Below are 25,891 nucleotides of genomic sequence, written 5' to 3'. Positions count from 1 at the left end.
AACTAGACCCCTGATGATTCACCCCAACTGGTGATGAAACACGTAGGGAAGGGAAGGACGGGGAGCACTTTTTTGGTTAAACCCTTTAGGGCAAGACAGTACACTGATCTAGGGATGACATGGGTATTGTCCTTGTCAGGACGGGAGCAATCAGGGCTTTAGGGGCCGCATAGTGTTGAGGGCAAATTCATACAAGTGTCCCCCTTTCAGGTCTCCTTTCAGGGATACATATCCTGAAGCCTGACACCCGACTTGGTAAGATTGCTCTATTTTTTAATCTTTTTGTGCCTGTTTTGTATTTGTACTTAGGAAGTGATCCCACATGCCCCTAACCCCTTCCCCTATCTGATGTGAAAAATAATAGTTGAGCCCACCCTGCATTCAGAAATACTGATACCATAATGATATAAAAAAAAAAAAAATAAATAAATAAAAGATTTGTAGTTTCCTATGTTCCACAAAAAAATCTGTTTCCACTATTCTATGGCGTACTCCTGCAGGAGGTGATGTATTTGAGCGAGCAGGCACTTACACAGATATGTACAAACATGCCCACTCTGCTATATCTGGCATGTGCCTATGTTCACATGTAAAACATGTGGGAGGGACTTCTTTCTATACTCCTCCTCCAGAGGCTAGTTTCACCCCTAATAATGAACTAATCCTTTCATTACTTCATCTGGTTATCCAAATAATACATTCGCTCTATTGTACAATAATGTGTGTTGGACTGTACTAATGAGGGAGGACAAATTTATATGTTTTACATCATTGAAAAAGAATTCATTGACATATTTCTATATTTTTTTTTCATAATGATTAACTCAGACAGTGAACAATACCTGGAAGAAAGTGTGATAGAAGTAATAGAAATATCTTCTGAAAGCACAGAGTTAAATAGATTTCCATTACAGCTTGAAGTCAATTAATACTGCACACTACAGTGACTATTGTCAGGCTTGCAGGTGTGGATCCTCTGGACCACTGCAAACGATGACGTAAGCCACTACCTGAGACCGGAGTCTAAGCGGTACCTGGTTTTCACCAGAGCCTGCCGCAAGGCGGGTTAGACAAGCAGCGGCGTGGTACCACCAGGTCGTTCCTCAGGCGTGACTTGTCTGCAGTGGCGGCCAAGGTAGAAATACAGAGACGGCAGACAATCTCGTGGTTGAAGGCAGGCACAAGGTCAGGGCAGGCGGCAGAGGTGCAACGTCAGAGTCCGGTCCAGAGTCAGCAACAGGAGGTCTAAGCAGAAGGGTACGGGAACACAGCACACAGGACAGCAGCACGGAGGAACACTGGTACACGGGAACACGGAGGAGCTCAGGTAACACAGGAACACGGAGGAGGTCAGGTAACTCTGGAACACGGAGGAGGTCAGGTACACAGGAGACACAGGAACGCAGAAGACACAGGAACACAGGAATCGCAGGCAAATCACAAAATAGCTTTCTCTCAGGCTGTGAGGCACAAAGATACGGCAAGGGCTTGCAGGAAGAGGCAGGCTTATATAGAATTAGTCAAATGGCCAGCGCCAATTAATGGCGCACTGGCCCTTTAAATCTTAGCGAGCCGGCACGCACGAGGAAGGTGAGAGAAGCCGGCCACCGGACCCCGGGGAGGCACGGGTGCACCCGTGATCCGAGACAGGGATTGCGGGAGCACCCGTGACAACTATTTGTTATTTTTATGACCTTGTTTTTGTATTAGATTAGAGAAATGAATTAAAACTGAATTAGGATTTTCGATCTTCAAGGGAAGTCTGTTGCAGACATATTCAAACAAAAGCAACAAATGACCCTGTATGGATAAACTTTATTTTTTCAAATCACCAAGTATACTATTTATAAAAGTTAAAAGATTGGTAATTGGTCCCCTCTGTCCCTTCAATAGAATATTAATTGACCCAGATGTCATGACTCCAGCGTCCATGAGTCTGCGCCATGTGTCTTAAATGGCTACTTAAAGGAAACCTACCATTTGATTTGATGCATTATGAAGCAAACATACCTTGAAAATGCTGTAGGTACACTGATGCAGGATCATATCTTGGTTAATCCCTGTGCTGAGTGGTTTTGCTGGTAAAACAGATATAACATTATGATGAAGCTCTGTCACTTCTATGGCTGGTTCAGTGCTTGCTTTCCCACTTCTCATAGCATGAGAGTTTCTCTCTGCAGAAGATGATTATGCAATCAGTTTTCTCACTGCCAGACAGAATAATATATTGCTGCACCATCCACCAACTGCTGTGTATGAGTGATCCAGCTCAGATTGATTAGTGCTAGTGTTGACTAGTAATGCTTGGTCATGCTTTACTTAGCAGCCATTTGTAATTCCAAGCTGTGTTACATGCTGACCCAGCTTTCCCAAGGTGGGGAAAATGTTATAATTATTTTTTCAGCAAAACCACTCAGCTCAGGGATTAACCAAGATATGACCCTGCATCAGTGTAGCAACACCATTCTCAATGTAGGTTTGCTTCATAACGCATCATATAAAATGGTAGGTTTCCTTTAAGAACATGACAAAATTATACTTCAAAGAAAACTTAGTCATAAAGCAAATATTTCAAGTTCTGGTCAACGAATCCGGATCAGCATCCCCTTATAGTCGAAGGATTTCGGAGTTGGGGAGCCCAGAAAATGGCTATTAGACAACTGGGCAAACATTTCATAATGGTGTTTGGTATTGTTATATTTGTTAATTCATGCTGGGAAATGTGGTGGGCATGTCTTCTTATCGGGGGACTCTTGGAAAAAAATATAACATATTTTGGGAATATGTCCCTGACTTTCACCTTTATTCAGGTGTAGCCACACCCCTCTCACATTACAAAGGGGGCGATCAGGTGTTTAGTTAAAAGTAACCATAGAATTCTTGTTATCTACGGGGAATGCATTTTCATTGGTTTTCTCCACCGCGAATCTCTATGCCAATACAATTAGTAACAGGTCTGTCTTTTCTTTATTTTATCCCTGTTATGTATGTCTGTTATTTCACCTTTTTTGTAACTATTACGCATTGTGCCTATTTTGCATATTAAATAGTACTTTAATACGTTTTTCCTTGTGCTCTGTACCGTGAATTACTGCTAACCTGTGTTACCTTGTGTGTGTTTGTATGCTAACAGTAGCTATAGGCAGTGTGTGTCTGTGCTAGTAGTAGCTATAGACAGTGTAGGTCCAGGTGATCTGTACGGCACCTAGAAGAGTGTGTATCTGGGTGGATGTGAAGGCAGCGACAAGTAAAATGGACAAAACGGGTGACTGTATCGGGGTGCAGAGTGGCTCTGTGCAGTAGCATTCCATAGGCACGTAAGTGGTAGGGGGGTACATAGTGTGGTTGTGGTCCTCCTGGCCTGTGCATGTGTAGTGTCTGGGATTCGGATGCGTTTGGAGTGGCTATGCTGTTTGCTGGGGAAGCAGGAATTACCGTAAGGACACCATTTTGTGTGACTGGGCGTAGCTTAAAGGGGTATTCTCATATGGGCATTAACATTCAGTTTGATTAATCTGCCATTAATAAACATTTCTTCAATTGGATGTTATTAAAAAAAATGTTCCCGTGTGAAGATAATTTTCCATAAATGTAGTCATTTTGTCCCTTAGAAACAAGATGGCTTCCTCGGATACGGCCACCTCTGCTGGAGTGAGTGCACAAAGAAACAAAAGGTTATTGTATATGAAATGTCCGGTAGTTATGTCACACAGCCGTCCTGTGGTAATGATTGCTGAATCCTGGTGGTCCGGCAGGACTCTATAGCGCATGTCTGGCCACCGCTGCCAGAGTGTGACGTGGTCGTATCCGAGGAAGTTATCTCGTTTCTAAGGGACAACATGACTACATTTATGAGAAATTATCTTCACACAGGATCATTTTTTTTAATAACATCCAATTGAAGAAATGTTTATATATGGCAGATTAATGAAACTGAATGTGAATGCCGAGACGAGAATACCCCTTTAAGGGCTAATTTGCCTGGTTCCCTGGCGTAAGTGCACCCCTCTGGTGAGTGGGGTTTGTGACACTTACTATCAATGATCTATTCTAATAACTAAAACCGTAGGGTAGTTTACAACTTTTTGTATTTTTCTCTTAACCCCTTATCACCGACACTAGTTTTCAGCTCAATGACCAGTCTCGATTTTTCAAATCTGACATGTCTCACGATAATTGGAACAAGAAAACAAAGAGGGGAGGGTAAGCGAGTAGGTGTCACATCCAAAATATACTAATCAGATCCAGAGAAGAAAAACAGCGGATGTGTAGAAAATATCAATTTATTAATTCATAAACAAGACAATAAAAACATTTAAAAACCCAATGAAGGGAATGACAAACATAAAGGACTCTCCTCAATAAGGTATTCCTCACGTAAATGACAAAACAAAAATAGAAAAAATGAACAAGGCTGTCAATTAGATATATATATACACATCATCCCAATAATGGGGTCCAAATAATGCTTAAGAAAAGATTATATACAATTAAAGTGCATCGTGGATTCAATCACAGACAGTTTCACTACAACAATGTAATATAAAACACAAAGATGATAGTGCACAAATAAAGTGCTGTGTGCAGAGTAATAGCAGCCAAGAGAACATAAGGGAGTAGGTTCAAGTGAATAAAACAGAAAGTAAATGCATCATATTACCTAGTATAATGTATGAGGGGGAGAGCCCACGGATGCCCCACGCGTATCGCCCGTCTGGCGGGCTTCCTCAGGGGATAAGGACAGGGAAATGAACCCAGGTATTTAAATGGTCTAGCCCCGCCCCCAGGGGAAGGGGGGGAGGGGTTTTGGTTGCCGTGCCGCGCCGCCTCCCGCATAGTGAATTCATATCAAATAGTAAGGACACCATTTTGTGTGACTGGGCGTAGCTTAAGGGCTAATTTGCCTGGTTCCCTGGCGTAAGTGCACCCCTCTGGTGAGTGGGGTTTGTGACACTTACTATCAATTATCTATTCTAATAACTAAAACCGTAGGGTAGTTTACAACTTTTTGTATTTTTATCTTAACCCCTTATCACCGACACTAGTTTTCAGCTCAATGACCAGCCTCGATTTTTCAAATCTGACATGTCTCACGATAATTGGTTATAACTTCGGAACGCTTTAACATATCCCGGTGATTTTGAGAATGTTTTCTCGTGACACATTGTACTTCATGTTAGTTATAAAATTTAAGTGATACGTTTTGCGATTCGTTCTGAAAAAAAGTGAAAATTTGGCAAAAGTTTGTAAAAATTCTTCATTTTCCAAGTTTGAAATGTTCTGCTTTCCACATAGGAAGTAAAACTACCCAAAAAGCTTGATAAATTACATTTACGGAATGTCTGCTTTATGTTGGGATGATATTTTATGCATCCTCTCACTTTTCTAGGATGTTATGAGGTGCAGAACTTTAGGTGCGATTTTTCTCATTTTCATGAAAATTGCCAAAACTCACATTTTGAGGGAAAACTCAGCTTCCAAGTGACTTTGTAAGGCCTAAATAATAGTAACACCCCATAAATTACCCCACTATAGAAACTTCACCCCTCAACGTATGTAAAACAACTTCTATTAAGTCCATTAACCCTTTAAGTGTTTCACATGGGTTAAAACAATATGGACCTGTGATTTAGAAACTATGGAATTTTTTTGGAAAATACATTCATTTAGGCCAAACTGACAGTTTCAGAATAAATTAAATGATGAAACGCACTGCAACGTTTGATGCCCAATTCCTCCAGAGTGTACTGATACCACATATGTGGTGGTAAACTTCTGTACGGGCGCACGGCCGAGTATAGAATGAATGGAGGCGCCATTCACTGCAGATTTGTATTGCCACATTGTACTACCTATACATTTATTTTTTTTGGTAATGCAAACATATGAGGCTTATTTTTTACGGGATGAGATACAATGTATAGATAATTCATTTAGGGGGGTCTATAGCTTATTCATGAGATTTTATTAACTATTTCAAGGGGGACACAAACAAAATCATCAATTTTTATTTTGGATTTTTAGCATTTTTTTTCCCCCCGTTCACCGTAATGTAAAAATAATATTTTATCTTTATTCTCTGGTTCACTACGATTGCGGTGATACCTCATTTATATAGTTTTTCTTATCTTTGCTCAATTTTCCTGAGCAAAACCAATATTGGAGAATATCGCATTGTTTTTACTATTGACAACTTTTGTATTTTTATGTTGTCAGACCTGGTTGAGGGCTTATTTTTTGCGAAAAGAGTTGTTCTTTTCAGTCGTATCATATTAGGGAACGTAGCTTTTTTTGATCACTTTTTAGAACATTTTTTGTGATTGTGTTTGATGAAAAATTGTATATTACGGGAAGTTTTTCGTAGTTTTTTTTTTCATTGTTCACCGAGCGGGTTCAATATTGATTTAGATTTATTGTACAGATTAATACGGACGCGGTGATACCAAATATGTATGTTTTTGTGTTTTATTTACTGTATTTGCATTTTATGTGTTACTGGGGAGATTATGGGACTTTTATTTTATTTATTTATTTATTTAATTATATTATAAAAAGATTTAATTTATTTTTTAACTTTTTTACATTTTCTACTTCTTGGCTTGAATAAGCGATCATCCGATCGCTTATTCAAGCCTTTACACTGCAATACACTTGTATTGCAGTGTGTAGTGTAAGTAACTGAACATGCTGCGCATGCTCAGTTACTTACAGCCGGGTCCTGCCAGGAAGGCAGGACCCGGCGAGAAGAGGAGCCAACAGCCTCGGGTCACTCGTCAGGACCCGGGGCAGCGGCAGGAGGGATCGGATCCCCCGGTAAGCACACCGGGGGGGTCCGATCCACGGGGGACACACTTGCACACCGCGGTCATGCTTGACCGCGGCGTGTAAGGGGTTAAACACCCGGGATCGGAGTTTATCCGATCCCGGGTGTTAGTGCCGGGTCTGGGCTGTGATATCACAGCCCGACACCGGCACTATACTGACCCGATGTCCCGAAATCTTCTTCTGACACGGCGCCGTAGAAAGGCGTCGCGTCAGAAGAAGTACCCTTAATGACCGACGTAGAATCCCGATAGGGCGGTCATTAAGGGGTTAAGGAATTTAAGTCATTATTGATGCAGTTGCATAGTACAGTTAACCCCTTAAGGACGGAGGGTTTTTCGGCTCATTTCTCGCTCTCCAACTTCAAAAATCCATAACTTTTTCATTTTTACATGTACAGACCTGTGTGAGGGCTTATTTTGTGCGTAACAAATTTTACTTTCCCGTAATGTTATTTATTTTAACATGCCGTGTACTGCGAAGCTGAAAAAAAATTCCAAATGTGGAAAAATTTAAAAAAAACGTCACGTTCTTGTGGGCTCAGTTTTTACGACTTTCACTCTTCACTCCAAATAACAGGCCTACTTTATTCTTTGGTTCGGTGCGATCGTGGTGATACCAAATTTATACAGGTTTTATTGTGTTTTAATACATTTTCAAAAATTAAAAGAACGTGTACAAAAAAGAAAAAAAATTTTTTGCCATCTTCTGACGCTAATAACTTTTTCATACTTTGGTGCACGGAAATGTGTGAGGGGTCATTTTTTGTGAAATGAGGCGATGTTTTCATTGCTACCATTTTGAGGTCTGTGCGACATTTTGATCATTTTTTATTTCATTTTTTATGTTATGTAAAAAGGTGTAAAAGTCGCATTTCGGACATTTGGGTGCCATTTCCCGTCTCGGAGGTCACCGCCGGCCGTAACCGTTTTTATATTTTGATAGATCGAGCATTTTGGGATGCGGCGATACCTAATATGTTTGTGATTTTTACTGTTTATTATGTTTTATATCAGTTCTAGGGAAAGGGGGGTGATTTGAATTTTTAATATTTTATTAATTTTTTTCATTTTTTAAACTTTTTTTTTTCACTATTTTTTAGACCATCTAGGGTACATTAACCCTAGATGGTCAGATCGCTGCTACCATATACTGCAATACTTCTGTATTGCAATATATGGCATTTTTGCAGCACATTCATTACAATGAGCCACTGACTCATTGTAACGAATCTGCAGATACCAGATAGTCTCGGGTCAAACGAAGACCCGAGGCTACCATGGCAACCGATCGCCGGCCCCCCATGACGTTCGGGGGCGCGGCGATCGCAAAAAAGATGGCGGCGCCCGCGGCCCGCCGTCTTTTAAATGCCGTCGGCGACTTTGCCGTCGGCAACGGAGGGGTTAATAGCCGCGGTCGGTGCTAGCGGTGGGGGTTTTATGCAATATGCAAAAACCCCCACCTTTGTATGAAGAGGACTCAGCCCGTGAGCCCTCTTCATACACTCCTTATACCTCTACCGTAGCTCTACGGCGCAGAGCGTTAAGGGGTTAAAGAAGAAAAATAAGAACATCCTCATTGTTTTCAAAATGACCCACAGTGCGACTGTCGACTGTTGACAATGCTGGACGATTCAACAACAGTCAATGCAGAGAAGTCAATGAGCTTCAGAAATATGTTAGGATCTCATTGTGTAACCCTGAGTTCCTCCAGTATATAGAGGCAGAGGACTTTCTGGAGAGGGTACTAAAGGTACTAAAGATTAGTACTAAACTTAATGAGAGACAATTTTATTAAAATAGAAATCTGTGAGTATTATCATCAATGCAAACCATCCCCCCCCAACACCCACAAAAAAATATGTGAAAATATTTTTTCATTGGATTCGGGGTGGACGTGGTATAGAACTTTTTTTCAAATATAAGTGACCTAACCTTCACAAATAAAGTTTTTACCTTTGGATTCAATGGGTTATTTTAACCACTTCACACAACAGGATGTACTAAGTTCTGGTGCTGCACAGGGGTGTATGGAGAGAGCTCACAGGCTGAGCTCTCTCGATACACCACAGATGTCCGATGTATAATATAGCTGACAATTGTCTGTTACTGGCGCGGTCACCTAACATTGCTCACTTTGGACGCTGGCAACTTGGATGGCCCATTGCTTCCCCTGTGACGTGGCAATAGATACTTGTAGGCTTGCCATGTATAATCTCCAATAGCCTGTACATTACAGGTTATTAGAGATCATCATTAAAATTGTTATATATTACAATATAGTAGTATTGCAGTGCATAGTATGAACAATCAGACCCTCTAGGGTTAAAGTACCCTAGAGAGTCTGAAATAATGGTAACATTTAAAAAAATATATATTAAATAAATCCATTAATTTAAAAAAAGGTTTAAATACCCTCTTTCCCTAAAACACATATAAAAATGAACATTAAAAATCATAAACATGTTAGGTATCACCACGTCCCAAAATGTCCTTTGTAGCGAAATATGAAAAAGAATTTGTTTTCCGGCTCTGCAGTAGATTGCATGAAATACTGTATATACTCGAGTATAAGCCGAGGCCCCTAATTTTACCACCAAAACTGGGAAAACAAGTATAAGCTGAGGGTGGGAAATGCATTGGTCACAACCTCCCAGTAAACAGCCAGCCAGCCCCCTGTAGTATACAGCCAGCCCCCTGTAGTATAAAGCCAGCCAGCCCCCTTTAGTAGCCAGTCACCTCCATATGGTAGCCAGCCAGCCCCCTTAGTATACAGTCAGCCCTCAGTTTGCCCAGCACTTTAAAAAAATAAACTTACCTACTCACCCTCAGGTGTTTGTCAGGGCTCCTCTTCTGTTGGTGCTGAAAAACTTGGCTTATACACGAGTATATATGGTAATCAACAATAAAAAGTACAGTTTGTCCCACAGATAACAAGCCCTCAAGCATATCTGTAAAAGTAAAAAAGTTGTAGCTTTTGAAATGAGGGGAGTAAAAAACTGAAACACAAAAACAAACAAGGTGCTAAGTCCCGTAAGGATTAAAAGAACTGTTTTGTAGAATGTTTGGTAAAGCAACAAAATTGGTAAAGGTCTTTTCATAGTATCTTCACAAATGGCCTCTGCGCCACGTTAGTGGGCGTTGCAGCCCTGAAATAATCGCAAATGCTAGTTTATTGCTAGCACTTTCGATTATTTAGCCCTCTTCACGCACGAGCGCCGGGGTATGATAAATATCCTCCAAAGTAGTAACAACATTACCGTATATACTCGAGTATAAGCCGACCCGAGTATAAGCCGAGACCCCTAATTTTACCACCAAAAACTGGAAAAACCTATTGACTCGAGTATAAGCCGAGGGTGTAGTATACAGCCAGCCAGCCCCCTGTAGTATACAGCCAGCCTGCCCCAAGTAGTACACAGCCTGCCCCCAAGTAGTACACAGCCTGCCCCCAAGTAGTACACAGCCTGCCCCCAAGTAGTACACAGCCTGCCCCCAAGTAGTATACAGCCTGCCCCAATAGTAGTATACAGCCTGCCCCAATAGTAGTATACAGCCTGCCCCAATAGCAGTATACAGCCTGCCCCAATAGCAGTATACAGCCTGCCCCAATAGCAGTATACAGCCTGCCCCAATAGCAGTATACAGCCTGCCCCAATAGCAGTATACAGCCTGCCCCAATAGCAGTATACAGCCTGCCCCAATAGCAGTATACAGCCTGCCCCAATAGTAGCATACAGCCTGCCCCAATAGTAGTATACAGCCTGCCCCAATAGTAGTATACAGCCTGCCCCCAGTATGCCAAGTGAATAAAAAAAACAAACTTAATACTCACCCTCCGACGATACTCACCTTTGATGCTCCCTGTCAGCGGCGGTGGCTCCCGGTCCTGGCGGCGGCTTCCGAACCTCGGTGACAGCTCCCCTCTTCTTTCTTCACTGGCGGCTCCCGGTCTCTTTTCTTTTTCACTAGCCAGCAGTCGCGTCCATGCGACTTGCCGGCGGGCGCACACTATGATGCGGCAGTGTCGCCGCCGATGACGTCATCAGCGGCGACAGCGCCGCATCATAGTGTGCGCCCGCCCGCAGATCGCATGGACGCGACTGCCGGCTAGTGAGGAAAGAAAAGAGACCGGGAGCCGCCAGTGAAGAAAGAAGAGGGGAGCGGAGCCGCTGCCAAGAATCGGGAGCTGCCGCCGAGGATCCGGACACCGGAGGGTGAGTATTATTATTTTTTTTTTGCCCCTTTATGTTTGCCCCTTAGTTGACTCGTGTATAAGCCGAGGTGAGGTTTTTCAGCACATTTTTTGTGCTGAAAATCTTGGCTTATACACGAGTATATACGGTATATGTAATTTATTAGAAATCTCCACCAAAAATTTCTTACACCAAATTCATTTCATTTTTAGGGATTTTCGTCTAACAGCTTACAACTCTCATCAGCATAGGATTCGTATTCCTTGGATTGGGAAATAGAATTCCGAAACCATCATGTGTGGTAAATCAAATCCGAAGTAAATACTAGGATCCAAATGGAAGATACACAGGATTTAAATGGCATTCTGGAAATCCTGCCTCAGAAATACCAAATGAACTAAATTTCTGAAATGTTATTAATCATTAATTAATTATTAATTTTTTTTTTTACGATTTTGTTAGAATAAAAGGTCAAGAGTTGTTTACAAAATATTATAACATAAAAAGTTTAATCCAAAAAATTTGGAAAACAAACTGTCATTTTAAATTTTCAAAAAATTACAATTCCAAATAAATTACAGAAAGAGACATTGGGGCAGATTTACTTACCCGGTCCATTCGCGATCCAGCGGCGCATTCTCTGCGTTGGATTCGGGTCCGGCCGGGATTCATTAAGGTAGTTCCTCCGACGTCCACCAGGTGGCGCTGCTGCGCTGAAGAGCATCGGAACACACTCAAGTTCACCGGCCTTTTCCTAGGGAAGGTAAGTGCAAGCTCCGCGACACTTGTTTTTTTTTAAATGCAGTGGTTTTTCGGAATCCGTTGGGTTTTCGTTCGGCCACGCCCCCCGATTTCCGTTGCGTGCATGCCAGCACCGATGCGCCACAATCCCGGGGCAATTCAGGGGAAATCGGCGCAAATCAGATATATTCGGGTAACACATCGGGAAACCGCAAATCGGGCCCTTAGTAAATAACCCCCATTGTATTTGAAAGCATGTCTCAACAAGTTGAAATGCTCAAACCAGGACTTGTGTCTGGCAATCATTTCTTCCTTGTTAGGGTGTGCCCTATAATTTCAGGATAGTCCAGTGTTCTTGATGACTATGAGAAAGCTTTCTCCCCCTTCACCATTGAAACTGCGTCTTTCATGATATACTATAAGAAATCCTGGTAGGTGGGTTCATACAGGTTCTTAACCACCCAATCTTTTCTTCCCTTTATATATTCAAGGCCGATCCTTTCATTGCGTTCTGGATTTTTACTATAATTTGAACTTTTAACCACACACCTCACTTGGTTCACATTATAGTTGTGATCAAAGGATGACAATAGGGTATGAGCAACCATAGAGTCTATAAAATAATGCAGTCTATTAGGCCCGTATTTGAGGCAAGTGCTGTGGTAAATCTCTAGATCTCTTGTGTGACAAAAGTTGGAAATATGCTGGAGATCGTTCAAAAAATTCTAGTAAAATGTTCATGGGCTGATGAAGGAGTCTAAATACATTTAGTATTTGAAAACTTGTCTTCCTGTAGTGTTGGGTGTTGACTTGTATTATATTCATTGCAATTGTTCCATTTCTGTATATTTGTCACATGTAAAATGACAGATTTCCATTTAACCACCAATAGGGCAGTGTACAGTACTTCTTAGAGGGTCATATCTATCTTTGGATGGTTGCACATAATGTGATCTTGTGGGTGGCATACAATAATACTTCTAAGTCTTTATTATATTAGATGTTTTCTTTTGCATATATTCGCGTATAATCAAATGTCTGTATGGATGCTGAATCTAATGTTAATATCCAAACTGACTTCACAGTCTTTATATTTGTTTGCATCATACTTTACATCTGTATATTTAAGGTTATCATTTGTTGATACATGATTTCAACTCACTAAGCTTATTATTTATAAAGAATTATGCTCCGTTGGAGAAACTGTTGGCCAATGTTGCATATTAAAATACAGTACTACACTTTGTATGAGCAAAAATAGTCCTATTTGCTCCATCTGTAATATGCACTTAGTTACTTTAACCCCTAAAGGACCAGGCCCTTTTTCGTTTTTGCTTCTTTATTTTTCACTCCCCACCGTCAAAAATCTATATCTTTTTTGTTTTTCCATGTAGAGAGCTGTGTGATGGCTTGTTTTCTGCGTAACAAATTGCCCTTCATAGTGATGGTATTAAATATTCTATGCCATATACTTGGAAGCAGGAAAAAAATTCTGAATGCAGTAAAAATTATGAAAAAACACATTTACGCCATTTCTTGTGGGCTTGGATTTTATGTCTTTCACTGTGCGCCCTAAATGACATGTCTACTTCATTCATTGGGTCAATTCGATCACGTGGATACCAAATTTGTATAGGTTTTATAATGTTTTCATACATGTACAAAAGTTAAAACCTCCTGTACAAAAAAAAATTCTTCATTTTGCTGTCTTCTTGCGCTAATAACTTTTTCATACTTTGGTGTACAGAGCTGTGGGCAGTATCATTTTTTGCTCATCCCGTGAGCCCTCTTCATACAGGATTAGAATCAAATACGGAACTGGGGTCTCAACAGGAAATCACACAAAGAACGCAGGGCAGCAGGGAACAAGCTTTTTCAACAGCACAAGGCACGAAGATTCGGCAGGGTGGGCGGAGAGAAGCTGGGTCAAATAGGATTCTGGGTAAGGCCCGTGACAATTAACGTGGCATACAGACAGGTACGCATGCACAGCCGTGGACCTGGAAGCAGGAGCGAGGCCTGGTGAGTAGCAGGGGCACGGGAGCACACGGAGAGCCACGGGTGAGCCGGTGCAACCTGGGACATGGGTCGCTGGAACAACCGTGACACATGCTACTATGATGCAATTATGAGGGGGCACAGAGTTCAATCGGGTTTATCTAAGCGAATAGCTTAGGCATGCGCATTGAGTAGGTCTATGGAACTTGAGCTTGTTTGCTCACGAGGTGCATTAGGACGGAAATACTAGCGCATGCGTATTCAGTGGTGTATAAGCGATCTGGTATTTCCTACTTCCGGGACAAGCTGCATGTTTTTGAAACTGGGCAGGGGGGACCCCCACCGTTTATATATATTGACCATCCACACTGACTCCAATTACTTTTTCCCCTGATGAAGTCACTTTGAGTGACGGAACGTGTGAGGGGTACCCACACCCTAGCTGCGTACGGTATATTGTTCCATGTAGTGTTAGATTTTATTCGCATATAGGTTTATTGTATTGTTTTTGGTTCAATGAACTGGTTGTATATAGGGATAAAGAGGCCTCTCATTATACCATATGTATTATTTAAATTACTAACAAGAATTATTTATACACTTTTCTAAGGCAGCAAAGAGTTTTAGGGTGAATACATTTGATTCTCCTTATGGAGTTTTCTTAGTGTATGTGAATACACTTTCTAATTGTTTTTAAATGTATTGTCTGGTTGTCTTTGGATTTGTAATAAAATAATTGCTTGAATTCTTGAAATATTAAGGCTAAATTGTGAAAGATTTCTTGTCTTTGTTCATATAGTGACCTTTCAATGCCATGTTCTCTTTGACTAGGCAGTTTATTATTAATTAATATTTTTATACAAAACTCTTTGGTAGTGTATGTACTATGCTCGGTAGGTACTCGGAGGGTTGCTAAAAAAGGGTGGTTATATATGTAACCACTGATTCTAGAAAATGTAAAATGTGCCAAAACAATGGGGGAAATTTATTAATCAACTGCACCAGATTTCTGGAATATTTCAGCCAAAAAATATCTAAAAAATAGACTGCGTGTGCCAAAAATAAAGATGATGCACCACAGTTCAGACCAGTTAAAACAAGGTCTTAAAGTAGAACAGATTCATCATCACAATGATAAGCAAAAGACTAGTGATATCAGAGTCTGCGACACATAGGTCTTGAATGCTGTGCACCACATTTATCAACAGTTCTGTGCTTGCTACAACAAAAGGTTATAGGCTATAATCAGTGGGGGAAATTTATCATACCTTGTATGCCAGTTTTTTGTTTACAACAAATGAAAATGGGCAGTTCCTGGAGCCCAGTCAGAATATTGCACCTCTTTGCCCCTGTAGCACTCTCATGCCACCTCACAAATTTACTATAACTTCTGCCAGAATACATGTGCTGCACCAGACTGGAACACAATGGGTCAAGGACTACCGATCTACTAACCGAACAGCAGGCATCAGCACTGTAAAAGGTTTTACGGTGCTGGCGCTGCAGTTCGGCTGGGACTCATTGCCTCATATTTCACCATAATACAAGGACTCTCCCTTTATGCTATTATATGATCTGGCAAGCTCTGTGCTGCTCTGTGTAATCCGTGTGCGCTATATAAATAAAGGAATTATTATTATTATTTATGCTATAAGAGTTATCCTCCAGCGTTGGGCTCATTATACATCTAGTTCTGTATAAGGCTGTTTTAAGTTCTTATTTTTGCAGTCCATGTGCCCTGTTTTCAGTCCAAGGAATCTGACCAACACATTCATATCCAGGGGAGCTTAGCGCGCGTTCAGTTTGCAAACACAACACTAGTGCCCCTGGGATTGGGCCTAAGCTATAAAGGTACTGTCCCACGTTGCGTTTTGGCTGCGTTTTCAAAGGCAGACCAAAGCGCACCCCCCGGGGCGGGCCGTGGCCCGATCGCATTGGCGTTTCTATGGAAGCGCCTACAATCGGGAACGAGCCGTCTGTGTTTTGCATTAAAGTAACGCAAAACACCAGCGGCTTGTTCACGATCGGAGGCGTTTCCACCCGGTGGGTGCGGTTTGGTCTGCGTTTGCAAAAGCAGCCAAAACACAACGTGGGACAGCGCCCTAAAAGACTCCGGGTGGTGGTTACAGATCACAAGTATATCTAGAAACACATATAACATTGGGCGGAGGCATGCCCCTGAGCGCTAGTATTGCGTTCGTAAATGCAACACAAGCGCTGCATGTGAACATGCCCTTAGTCTATGGACACGTTCAGTGTGTATGGTGAACAAGATATGAATATATCGTAAGGTTTTCCATCTCACTCCACCATGTCACGTTTTAGATGCTTCTGGTAAAGCAGCTCCTTTGTGTTTTGCATTCTTTTACAGCAGTCTGTTACGGTAAACGCAGGGTGGGATGTGGGCTCCCCCTCCCGGTCCATAATACTCCAGTCTACCACCAGCTAGGCCGGTGGTAATAATGCGAAGGTTTCTGTCTGACTTGTTATAATGTGTTTGTGGGCTGTGCCAGATCCACGGTCCCAATGTTTTCTCCCGGCCTCAGAGGACGCGTATAATAATTATCGAAGCAACAATTGTAGGATGGTTGTTGCTCACGTAAAACAGCGCAGTACTACCAAACTTTCCGACAGCTGGTACTGAAATGAAGCCGCTTGTGATATGAAAGCACCTTTTTCAATAAGCCTACATTACGACTCCTGTAGTGAAACAAAAAACCACAGAACTCACGCCAAGAAATCACTTCTTTGAGAAAAATGGTGGGTGGGGTTTAAAATAGGGAATGTTGGGCCGAAACCTGATGTCACTATGGAAACGACAGATCAGCTAGCGATTAGCGACATCTGATGTCAGTCACACCATCCCCGCCAATCCAGCGGCTTTGACTTCTCCTTCTTTCTCCACCGTCCTTCCTGACAGGAAGCTCCGCCTGCTGTACCCTTCGGATTGGTCAGATTCGAGGTGGTACAATCCGGTATCCCGGCTGTGGGACCTGCAGGCGGAGTGTTCCATTAAGGAAAGAAGGGTGTTCGGGCCTAGGCTTGGCTTGTGGAGCCTTGCTGGACCCGTCGTTTCTTTTCACGTTGTTCCGAGTAAGGTGCAAGAGCTCGTTAATGCGGCTGAGAATGAGGCCGTAGGCACCTTGAAGTCCTTAGGAGGAAGAGAGGCCATCTGAACATAGAGACATGGACAGTCAGGTACTGAAAGAGAAAGGGAGGTACTGAGAGGTGAACGTAGGCTTGCTCAATGTTTCTTTTTCCGCATGCATGAATGCAGATCTCTCTAAATAGAATGTATCACTGGGTGCTATGCTCAATGGCTCTCAACGCAACTTTAGCTCAAGCTTTTTGTAATAATATAGAAATAGTTAATGTATATCACAAAGCATAGTAAAGTGACAATTGAGAACAAGTGAGAAGTAAAACAGTAATTTGAAGTGAATTTGCCAAGCATCCGTATAGCTAGAGAAACCAAGACCTGTGGAAAATGGGCCAGGTGGGTTAGCACCAAGGGTAAATTGTACAAGCAGGTGGAGGAGAATAGGCAGGTGACGATTGTGGCTTAAGTGGACAGGGCGAGAACATATTGCGCTAGAGTTTAGTGTTAAGCAGAGCTGTGTGAGGGATACTGTATCAGTACAGTGACAGAAAATTACAGACTATGCATGAATGTGTTATAGGCCAACTGTCCAGAAGAACATGACATACTTTGGGAACCATAAATGTATATTAAAGGAACATATTGAAGAAAAGTGAGATACAGAAGGCTACAAGAAACTGACCGAGAATGATTCCGGTAGCAGCTCTTGGTGTCCGGTTATCCTGGAAGCTGGCCGTGTTAGGTATTAGGAAGCCACCATCTTATAGTGGCCGGCAACATAAATGGGACAGGTAGAAGGACACTGTAAAAGATGGTAGAGTGCATTACCTCGAGCAAGGCCAGAAAAATCAGCACTACTATGAAATGTGCTTCTTTAGAACGGAAAAAATCTGCAAGAGACATGATCCCCCCCCCCCTCACACCTTGAACAATATAGCTGAGTTGTGATTGCACTTTTGTGCTGATGTCTAGTGGGGAAGCAAACCTTTGTGTGTGTTGTAAGTAGGAGCTGGACTGTGAAAAGGGGGTAGTATGGTTGATAAAACACACATGACCTTCATACTCGGGCAAGGAAACTATTTTGGATTACAAACTTGCTTTTGATTATTTTTGCGTACATATTTGTTTTATTGTTCGGCTGCGTGACCCGAACATATTGGCAGCCAAACAGCTAATTCGGCAGATTGACTTCCCCAAAAACTAGCTATGGCTATGATTTTCCAAGCAATTTGCTGGATTGTCTGTTCGGCCACCAGTATGTTGGGCAGCATAACTCGGAAGTGTCGGGTCAGCTCAACTTTACTGACAAGTACAATTGGTGTACATGTGAGCATGCTGTCAATATACTGAATCAGTGTATTTTATCAACAATCAGATTTTCACACTTCTTTGTCTACTACTGATCCTTAATTATTTTTAAATGTCTTAAATCGTTTAAACAAAAACTCCCTCAAATGTCATCTTTTCATTGTTTACTTTTCTAGAAAATAATGCATTTCCTAAAAACCACACATGACTGATACTTACATAGCTATAACAATTCCTCTTGGTGAATACTGAAGGAAATCTTCAGTCGAAATCAAGAATGATAAACCATTGGCATTGATCTAGTCTTGGATCTAGGTGTGACTGTGGTAATGTTTTTATAATTGTTATCCATTGCCTCCTTCCTTCTAAAAGCATCTCTTATAATTATGCTAATGACACTGAAGGGGTTCTGGTGGTGTTACCCCATTTGTGTAGTTTCACAGGCTGTTATACTGTGCATGAGCATATCGGCCTCTCCATCTGCATGCTGTAATCTCAGACAGTGGGAGGGGGTAGTGCATCTGCCCAGTATAACAGCCTGTAAAGGCTTGTGCTTTCAAGAAAATTTCCTAGTGATTTGGCTTTTCTGAGGAAATTATATTAACCATCTTATGCATCAGTGGCGGGGATCTGCCTTTTGCTGCCCTTATCTTTCCTGTACTCCTTGGGGTACATTCACACAGCGGTATGCCCGCCGTGTGGGCATCCCGCCATGTGCTGGAGAGGAGGTGACCCCTCCTCCCTCCATAGAGAATAGCGGCGCACGGCCGCGCACACACCGAAAGATAGAGCATGCTCTATCTTTTTGCGGTGTGCGGGCCGGATCGGTGCCACACATGTGTGGCACCGTATATGCGCCGCACCGCTATTGCCGTCTATGGGGACGTACATCAATCCTTGATCGAAATGTTTAGTTTGGCAAATCCCTTTAATAATAGATACCCTTCAGTGAAAAGTTAGTGAAAATATGAAAAGCTTTTAGGGAAATGTAAAAAGACTTTAGTTTATTGTAAAATCATTGAATGGTTTCATTCTGCATGTGAACATCATTTAATAAGGGGAATAATGTTATGCTGGTCATTCTACAGTGTACTGTTCAGGTGAAGCTGGAGCTGGGACACCGTGCTCAACTGAGAAAGAAACCCACTACAGAGGGATTCACGCATGACTGGATGGTGTTTGTTCGTGGTCCTGAGCAGTGTGAAATACAGCATTTTGTAGAGAAGGTTGTTTTTAGGCTGCATGACAGCTTTCCTAGGCCTAAGCGGGGTGAGTGACTATTGTTATATTTGGTTATTTTAATGTGTTTAAGAGCAATGTTATTTAAAGTTAATAGAAGTGTTCCAGCTTCTTGTGGCACAGCCTGAGTGCTCCAAATGCCTATTTAGTATATAGAGTAAATTGGGAATATTTTGAAAACTGCATAACGGAAATAAGTGCAGTCCCCTACACAGCAGATTCTAATGCGTGGTGGAGGTGGTACCGTGAAAACTAAATTGTCAAATACTCTTTGAAATAGGACAGTTTTTGTCAAGTATTAGAACACTGATTTTCTATGTTTAGGGGACTTGGTGTGGTCCTGCAATCCTGTAAGAAGGACATTCCCAGTGTCCTTTTTACACAGCTTGCATCTTCTTCAAGAAATAATTGTAATTTGTAAAAACAGGGATATGGATGCGCTTCCAGGTAGATGCGTAAATCCAGATGGTTTAGATAAATAGATTTTTTTTAAAATTTAGTATTAACAGACTACGCGTTTCGACGCCGTGCTGGCATCTTCATCAGGTCAAGAATACTGGGAAAATAATAAAATAAAACGGTATTAAAAAATGCAGTAAGTATAGGATTTTTTTGTGCAGCTTATTTTTATTTTTGTGACCTGATGAAGACACCAGCTGGGCATCGAAACGCGTTGTATGTTAATAATAGATTAATAGATAAAAAGATCTATTTAGCTAAACCACCTGGATTACATTCTACCAGAAAGCACACCTGTATTCCTGTTTTGGTTTTTATTTTTTTTTTGTTATCCCTTAGGGTCCCTTCACCCGACTACAGGGGGGGTTATTGATGCATCCGTTAGGTACAACTAATCTACCCTCCTTTTTTCCACTAGCCCAGAACATGTTTTTGGACTCCTAGTAGTCCATCTTTTTATTAAAAACACCTGCACCCCCCCTTTTTTTCTATTTTTACAATAATATATATCTTCCACCCACTGTCAGCACTCCAAGGCCCTCTCCTGCTTGTACAGTGTGTCCCCTACTTCCACTTTAACTCTCTATAAGAGCCTGCACATTGACTTGTCCTCTAGTACAACAATGCAAGTGGAGCAGAGAAGCGGGGCCTACAATGTGAGTGGGCTGCGATATGAGGGGAACATAGAAGGGAGACCGGCTCCACTCTGTGTCCTGACTCCTGACGCTCTGGGTCCTTAAGGTCAGGACCCAGAGCAGAGCGCCCGCAGGAGAGGACCCAGGAGGGGTTAGTACTTGTCAGCTGTACTGTACTCTATCCCTGTCCTCTCCTTCTCCTGGCACACTTCTACTCCGGGTTCTGATGCTGCTGCATACAACCACAGACACAGAGCTGAGTGGCACACTAAGGAGAGAAGAACCAGTAAAGGAGTGGAATTATTTATGTTTTTTTTTTTGTCTGCTCTGGAGTCTGCAGTATTATTAGTTTTGTTGTAGGGATCTCTAGGATTGTTTTATATGAGGCCCCCAATATTTTTCTGCAGTGGGAGTCTCCAGTATTTTTAGTTTCATGCTCTGGGGATTTCAAGTATTGTCTTTTATGGTGTTTTCAGTATCAATATTTGCTCTGGAGATCTCCAAGTATTATTGTCTGCACTGGGGGTCTCCAGCTATTTTGACCTGAATGCATTATTTATGGGGTGATATTTTTTCTGTACTGTGGTATATATAATTTTTGTTTTAGCATTTTGTGCTGTACTGTGGTTGTTGGTGCAACCAGGCTACTGGTTACTGTTGCAGCCCCTTAAAGTTGAGCATTGTGACAGTATGGCCTTTGGACCAATAAATGTTGTTAATCCCTGGCCTAAATACTTATATCCGGAATATTATAGACCTTTTAAAGGAAATTTCAAAATTTCCCTTTAAATTTTTTTGTATTATTATTATGTTTGTGAAATAGGTCCCTTTTTTACGTCTCAGACTCCACCAAAATTATCTCCTCCTCTGATTCAACAGCCCTGGCCCTGATTACCCAGGTTATAGAAATGCATCTTTGAAGCACCTGCTAATACTTGGGGTTGTAATCAGCCCTACCACTGGAGGGACTGTCAAGCCAGGTCTGGTCAGTAGAGCCCCATTGACAATCCCCTTTTGGAATTGTGGGCTAGACTTTGGGTGGTTTGTGTTGCTGAGACTCCTAAGGGGGGTCGCCTTTTTTTTTTTCAGACTTTTTTTTCATAAACTTGCACCATTACTCAATGTCCTGAGTTTAACTATACACCTATTAAGAAACTAAGCCAATTTGCACAAATCTAATCTGTATTGATTTGTATATAAAATATAAATACAAAAAAAAACAACCAGAGTTTAACTAGTACATTTAGGGGTACAGCATACCGCAGATAAGCCTGGTTTCATACTTGCCTAGTAGAAAGAACTGGGATGGACTTTCACATTTTCATGAAAGAGCTGCGGATTGTCGAGATGTCAGAATTATTGAAAACTGTAAGACTCTACTCTAGACAGTACAGAACACTTTAATTCTTGCACCGAATATAATTAATGTATATTGCTCAAAAAATAAAGGCTTGTAGGAAATGTATTATCGAAATCAATCATGATAAAACAGGGGCAATGCAACTGTGGTAATCTTCTTATATATGTTATCCATGGCTTCCTTCCTTCTTTTTTGATCAACTCTTTATTTATTTACATTTTTTCTTATACAAGTTAATTTTCACAGATAAGGTTGCCCTAAGTAGGGCACCCAGATGAGTTTTCTCTCCTGTCGCAGCAGGAGGACTATCAGGTTATACTGAATGTGAAATAGCATATTACCAACCAAAGCTATATAAAATTCAAAACCTCAAAAAAACAGAATTATAAACCAAAACTAGTATTCCCGTATCACCTAGGGCAGTGATGGCAAACCTTTTAGAGGCCGAGTGCCCAAACTACAACAAAGACCTGCTTATTTATCGCAAAGTGCCAACACAGAAATTTCATTTGTGATTTATACTCGCTTCTCTGTCACAGTTTTCACTGATACCAGCAGCGAGGACACCAATAAAGCAGAAAATAGTCCCAGGTAGCGCTGTCACTTTAAAATAGCTCTGTGCACAGCAAGTCCTGGGCTGTCTGGGACTGCAGGAAGATACCTGGAGTCATCTCTGGTGATGGCCTGAGTGCCCACAGAAAGGGCTCCGAGTGCCACCTCTGGGACCAGTGCCATAGGTTAGCCATCACTGACCTAGGGCGTTACATAAGGAAGGCAGGTGGAGCAGTTGACAATATCATCTGGGCGTACATGATATACAAAAAGTATCCCAGGTGGACCAAACCATGTCAAACTTATCCAGCTGGTTATTAATTTGCGCTCTCAAGTGTTCCATCAATCGTATGTTTTTAATTCAATTGTATAAGTCCAGAGCAGAGGGTGGAGCAGGCTTTTTCCAGAACAGGGATATTAGGCACTTGGCAGCTGTGAGTACATGAAGGAGCAGTCTGGCGCTTGGACCCCTAACAGTGACAGGTAGCAGATTGAGTAGGTGTACTGCAGGATCCAACGGGATATCTATTCCCAATAAATCATTAACTAGTTGCCTAACTGAGTTCCAATGAGATCGGATGACAGGGCAACTCCAAAAAATGTGCATCAGAGAACCCTCAGCCGCGCCACACCTCCAACACACATTCGGGATAGCATTGTTGAATTTGTGGAGCAACTCTGGCGTGTGGTACCAATTCATCAGGATTTTGATTTGGTTTTCCTTGTAGAGGGTGTTAACAGAAGCTTTCCTTGCTCTGGACCAAATTATTTCCCATTGCGCCCTGGAGAATTTGGTACCCACCCATGATTCCCACTTATCCATGTATTTGTGTGACACTTGGTCCGGAGTCCCTAGGGTGTTAAGGAGTCCATAGATATTAGAGATCAGGCCTTTACTAGATGGGCCACTAGCACAAGTCAGCTCAAAAGGGGTAGGCCGTGGTGCTAATCCGAGCCTAGGGTAGTCGTAATGTAACCTCTAATCTGTTGATAGGTAAATAGACTTCCCGCCAATTCAGGGTGCCTATCCACCAGTGTAGGGAATGGAAGAATCTGCCTCGTGTGAGCGTCTATAAAGTCCTTAATTTGGAATTTCCGGATCTTAAACCAGGGTTTAAACCCTGGTGAGGATATACTATCCGGGAGATGTGGGGTGAAGAGGACTGGGGTAAGTGAGGAGCGTAGTGTGGATAATTGAAATTGTACCCTACATTTTAGCCAAATTTCCCTTGTAAACTGAATGGGGCCTAAAAGGGAGCCACATCATGAACAGGGCCCCAAATTAATGTGGCCGGGTGGAATGGGGCTAACCACAATTTTTTTTATTTCTGTCCATCTATTATATGCTGGGAGCATGGTCCAGGAGGCTATATGTCTGAGATGGGTCGCGAAGTAGTACAGTTTTGGATCTGGAAAAGCAAGTCCCCCATTGGAGGTCCCTGCAGTCATGACTGACTTTGGGATGCGATGCCTGCGCCCATTCCAGACATAATCCAGGCACCTTGACTGTAGCTTAGATAGCCAGGATAACAATATCTTAACCGGTAGTGTTTCGAATAAATTCAGTATCTTAGGCAAGATCGTCATTTTTATCGTTGCAATACGACCAAGTAGTGATATGTGTAAGGGTTTCCATTTGTTCAGAAGGTGGTGAATCTCCTGAAGCAGGGGTGTAAAATTAGCCCCAAACAGTGCAGCATAGGAGGGGGTTAGGTTAATGCCCAGATATTTTAAAGAGGAGCTCTTCCATACATAAGGGAAGGCCGATTTTAATGCCTCAAGCCCCCCTAGGGGTAAGTTAATCGGAAGGGCTTCCGACTTTGATTCGTTAATTTTATACCCTGACATACGGCTGTACTGCCGTAAGGTTTCGTGCAAGTTCGGGAGACTCACCACCGGTTTGGATAGGGTAAGCAGGACATCGTCCGCAAATAGAGAGATTTTAAATTGCGTATTACGCACCATTATCCCGGATATGTCCGGATTAGCCCTTATATATGCTGCTAATGGCTTCCTTCCTTCTAAAATCATCTAGATAAAAATCTAAAGCGCCATTACATGTGGCATTTTGTTTTGCCGGCTTTGTGCCCGGTTTTGCCTTGTACTGATACTACCGGACTTCTGTATCCTTTTTGGAGTTTCCGGCTGTTTTTTTTTTTTTTTTGGGCTAGTGGCAGCTGTCTGAGCACATCATTATACCTGGAATCTGAATTCTGTGGATCTACCTATCTACCATATTGGGACGTTTGGCCTGTATTCAAGTGGGGATAAGGTGAGAAGCCCCTTTTTGGGGCTTCTGATTTAATTTGGATTTTGTCGCGAGGTATGGCCCGAGGCGCCGTCCTCTGTTGTTTTTGTCCTTTTGTGCATTTCCTTCTAAAATTAACTTTTATAATTATGCTAACTAGCCTGAAGAGCTCTGGAGGTTGTATCTAGAACCCATCAGAGCTGTATTTTAACAGACTGTTATAATGAGCAGAGCAGGTCTCCCCTGCTGGTGTTAGCTTACACAGGCAGAATGAGGATGGAGAGAGCTCATTGTAACATCTTGTGAATTTGCAGCATTGAGGGGCTCTGGAAATGCCCCTAGTGCCTTTTAGGCTCTTGAGCATAGTTTTAAAAGGAAGGAGGCCATGGTAACATATATAATAACATTACCACAGTCACAGTGCCTGGATCTATGGTAAAGTGTCCCTTGTCTATCATGCTTGATTTTTATTATGTATTTGATAAGTGCATCACACCCTGCATAAATTAAGTTCTCACAATCCCCCCCCCAAATATTAAAATGTATAGCCTGTACTATGTGACAATACAAATTTGCTCTGAATGGCGCTCTTTACCTTCAATACCCTGTTGTGTGTACATACTGCTGTTTACCACCACTTATCAGTATATTTGGGAGAATTTGGATATTAACCTCTTGACGCTCAACTTCCGATATGTGCATAGGTCGACACTGCTAATACCCTGCAAAATACATCAGTGTTGTTGAATATTATCATGAACAAGCAATCAGATGATTGTTTGTTCATGTCCCATTGTGGAAGTAGTAAAAAAGTTTAAAAAAAATGTTTTTCAATAAAAAATAAAGTAATAAATCACTAAAAATGCCCACCAGCCCCATAACATATAAAGATACATATAAAGCTAAAAAAAAGCAAAATCATAACACAAACCCCACATATATAGTTACACCGCATCCGTAACAATCCGTAGAATAAAATTCAATAATTATTGAACCCGTTTGAACGCCAAAAATTACCTATTGAATCCCACAAAAAAAATGCAATAAAAAGTGATCAACAAAACATATGTACTCCAGATTGATACTGTTACAAAGTACAAAATGTCCCTCAAAAAACAAGCAATCAACCAGCTCCGTAGCCAAAAAAGTAAAAATGTTATGACACTTGGAAGACTGCAATGCAAAAATGATAGATTTTCCCCCACATTAGGGTTTTATTTGGCAAATTTAGTAA

At 41.7% G+C, this 25,891-nt stretch overlaps 1 protein-coding gene across 3 annotated transcripts in view; it reads left to right on the top strand.

Moving 5' to 3' along the window:
• The first annotated feature begins 16,602 nt into the window (after positions 1-16,602).
• MLLT1 (MLLT1 super elongation complex subunit) overlaps positions 16,603-25,891 on the top strand; it is a 136,443-nt gene continuing 127,154 nt past the window's right edge. The window contains exons 1-2 of one of the 3 annotated variants that reach the window (XM_072113850.1): positions 16,603-16,954; positions 19,253-19,433. In XM_072113850.1, the coding sequence (XP_071969951.1) occupies positions 16,943-16,954; positions 19,253-19,433 (193 nt within the window). In that variant the 5' untranslated portion in view covers positions 16,603-16,942. Of the gene's footprint in view, positions 16,955-19,252; positions 19,434-25,891 lie in introns of those variants that run through there. The other 2 variants (XM_072113849.1, XM_072113852.1) reach the window with 2 other exon arrangements.

Source organism: Engystomops pustulosus, chromosome 1 (assembly GCF_040894005.1).
Source record: "Engystomops pustulosus chromosome 1, aEngPut4.maternal, whole genome shotgun sequence".
Lineage (NCBI taxonomy): Eukaryota > Metazoa > Chordata > Amphibia > Anura > Leptodactylidae > Engystomops > Engystomops pustulosus.
Note: the sequence above shows the minus strand (reverse complement) of the source record. Positions and strands in the feature narration are given on the sequence as shown.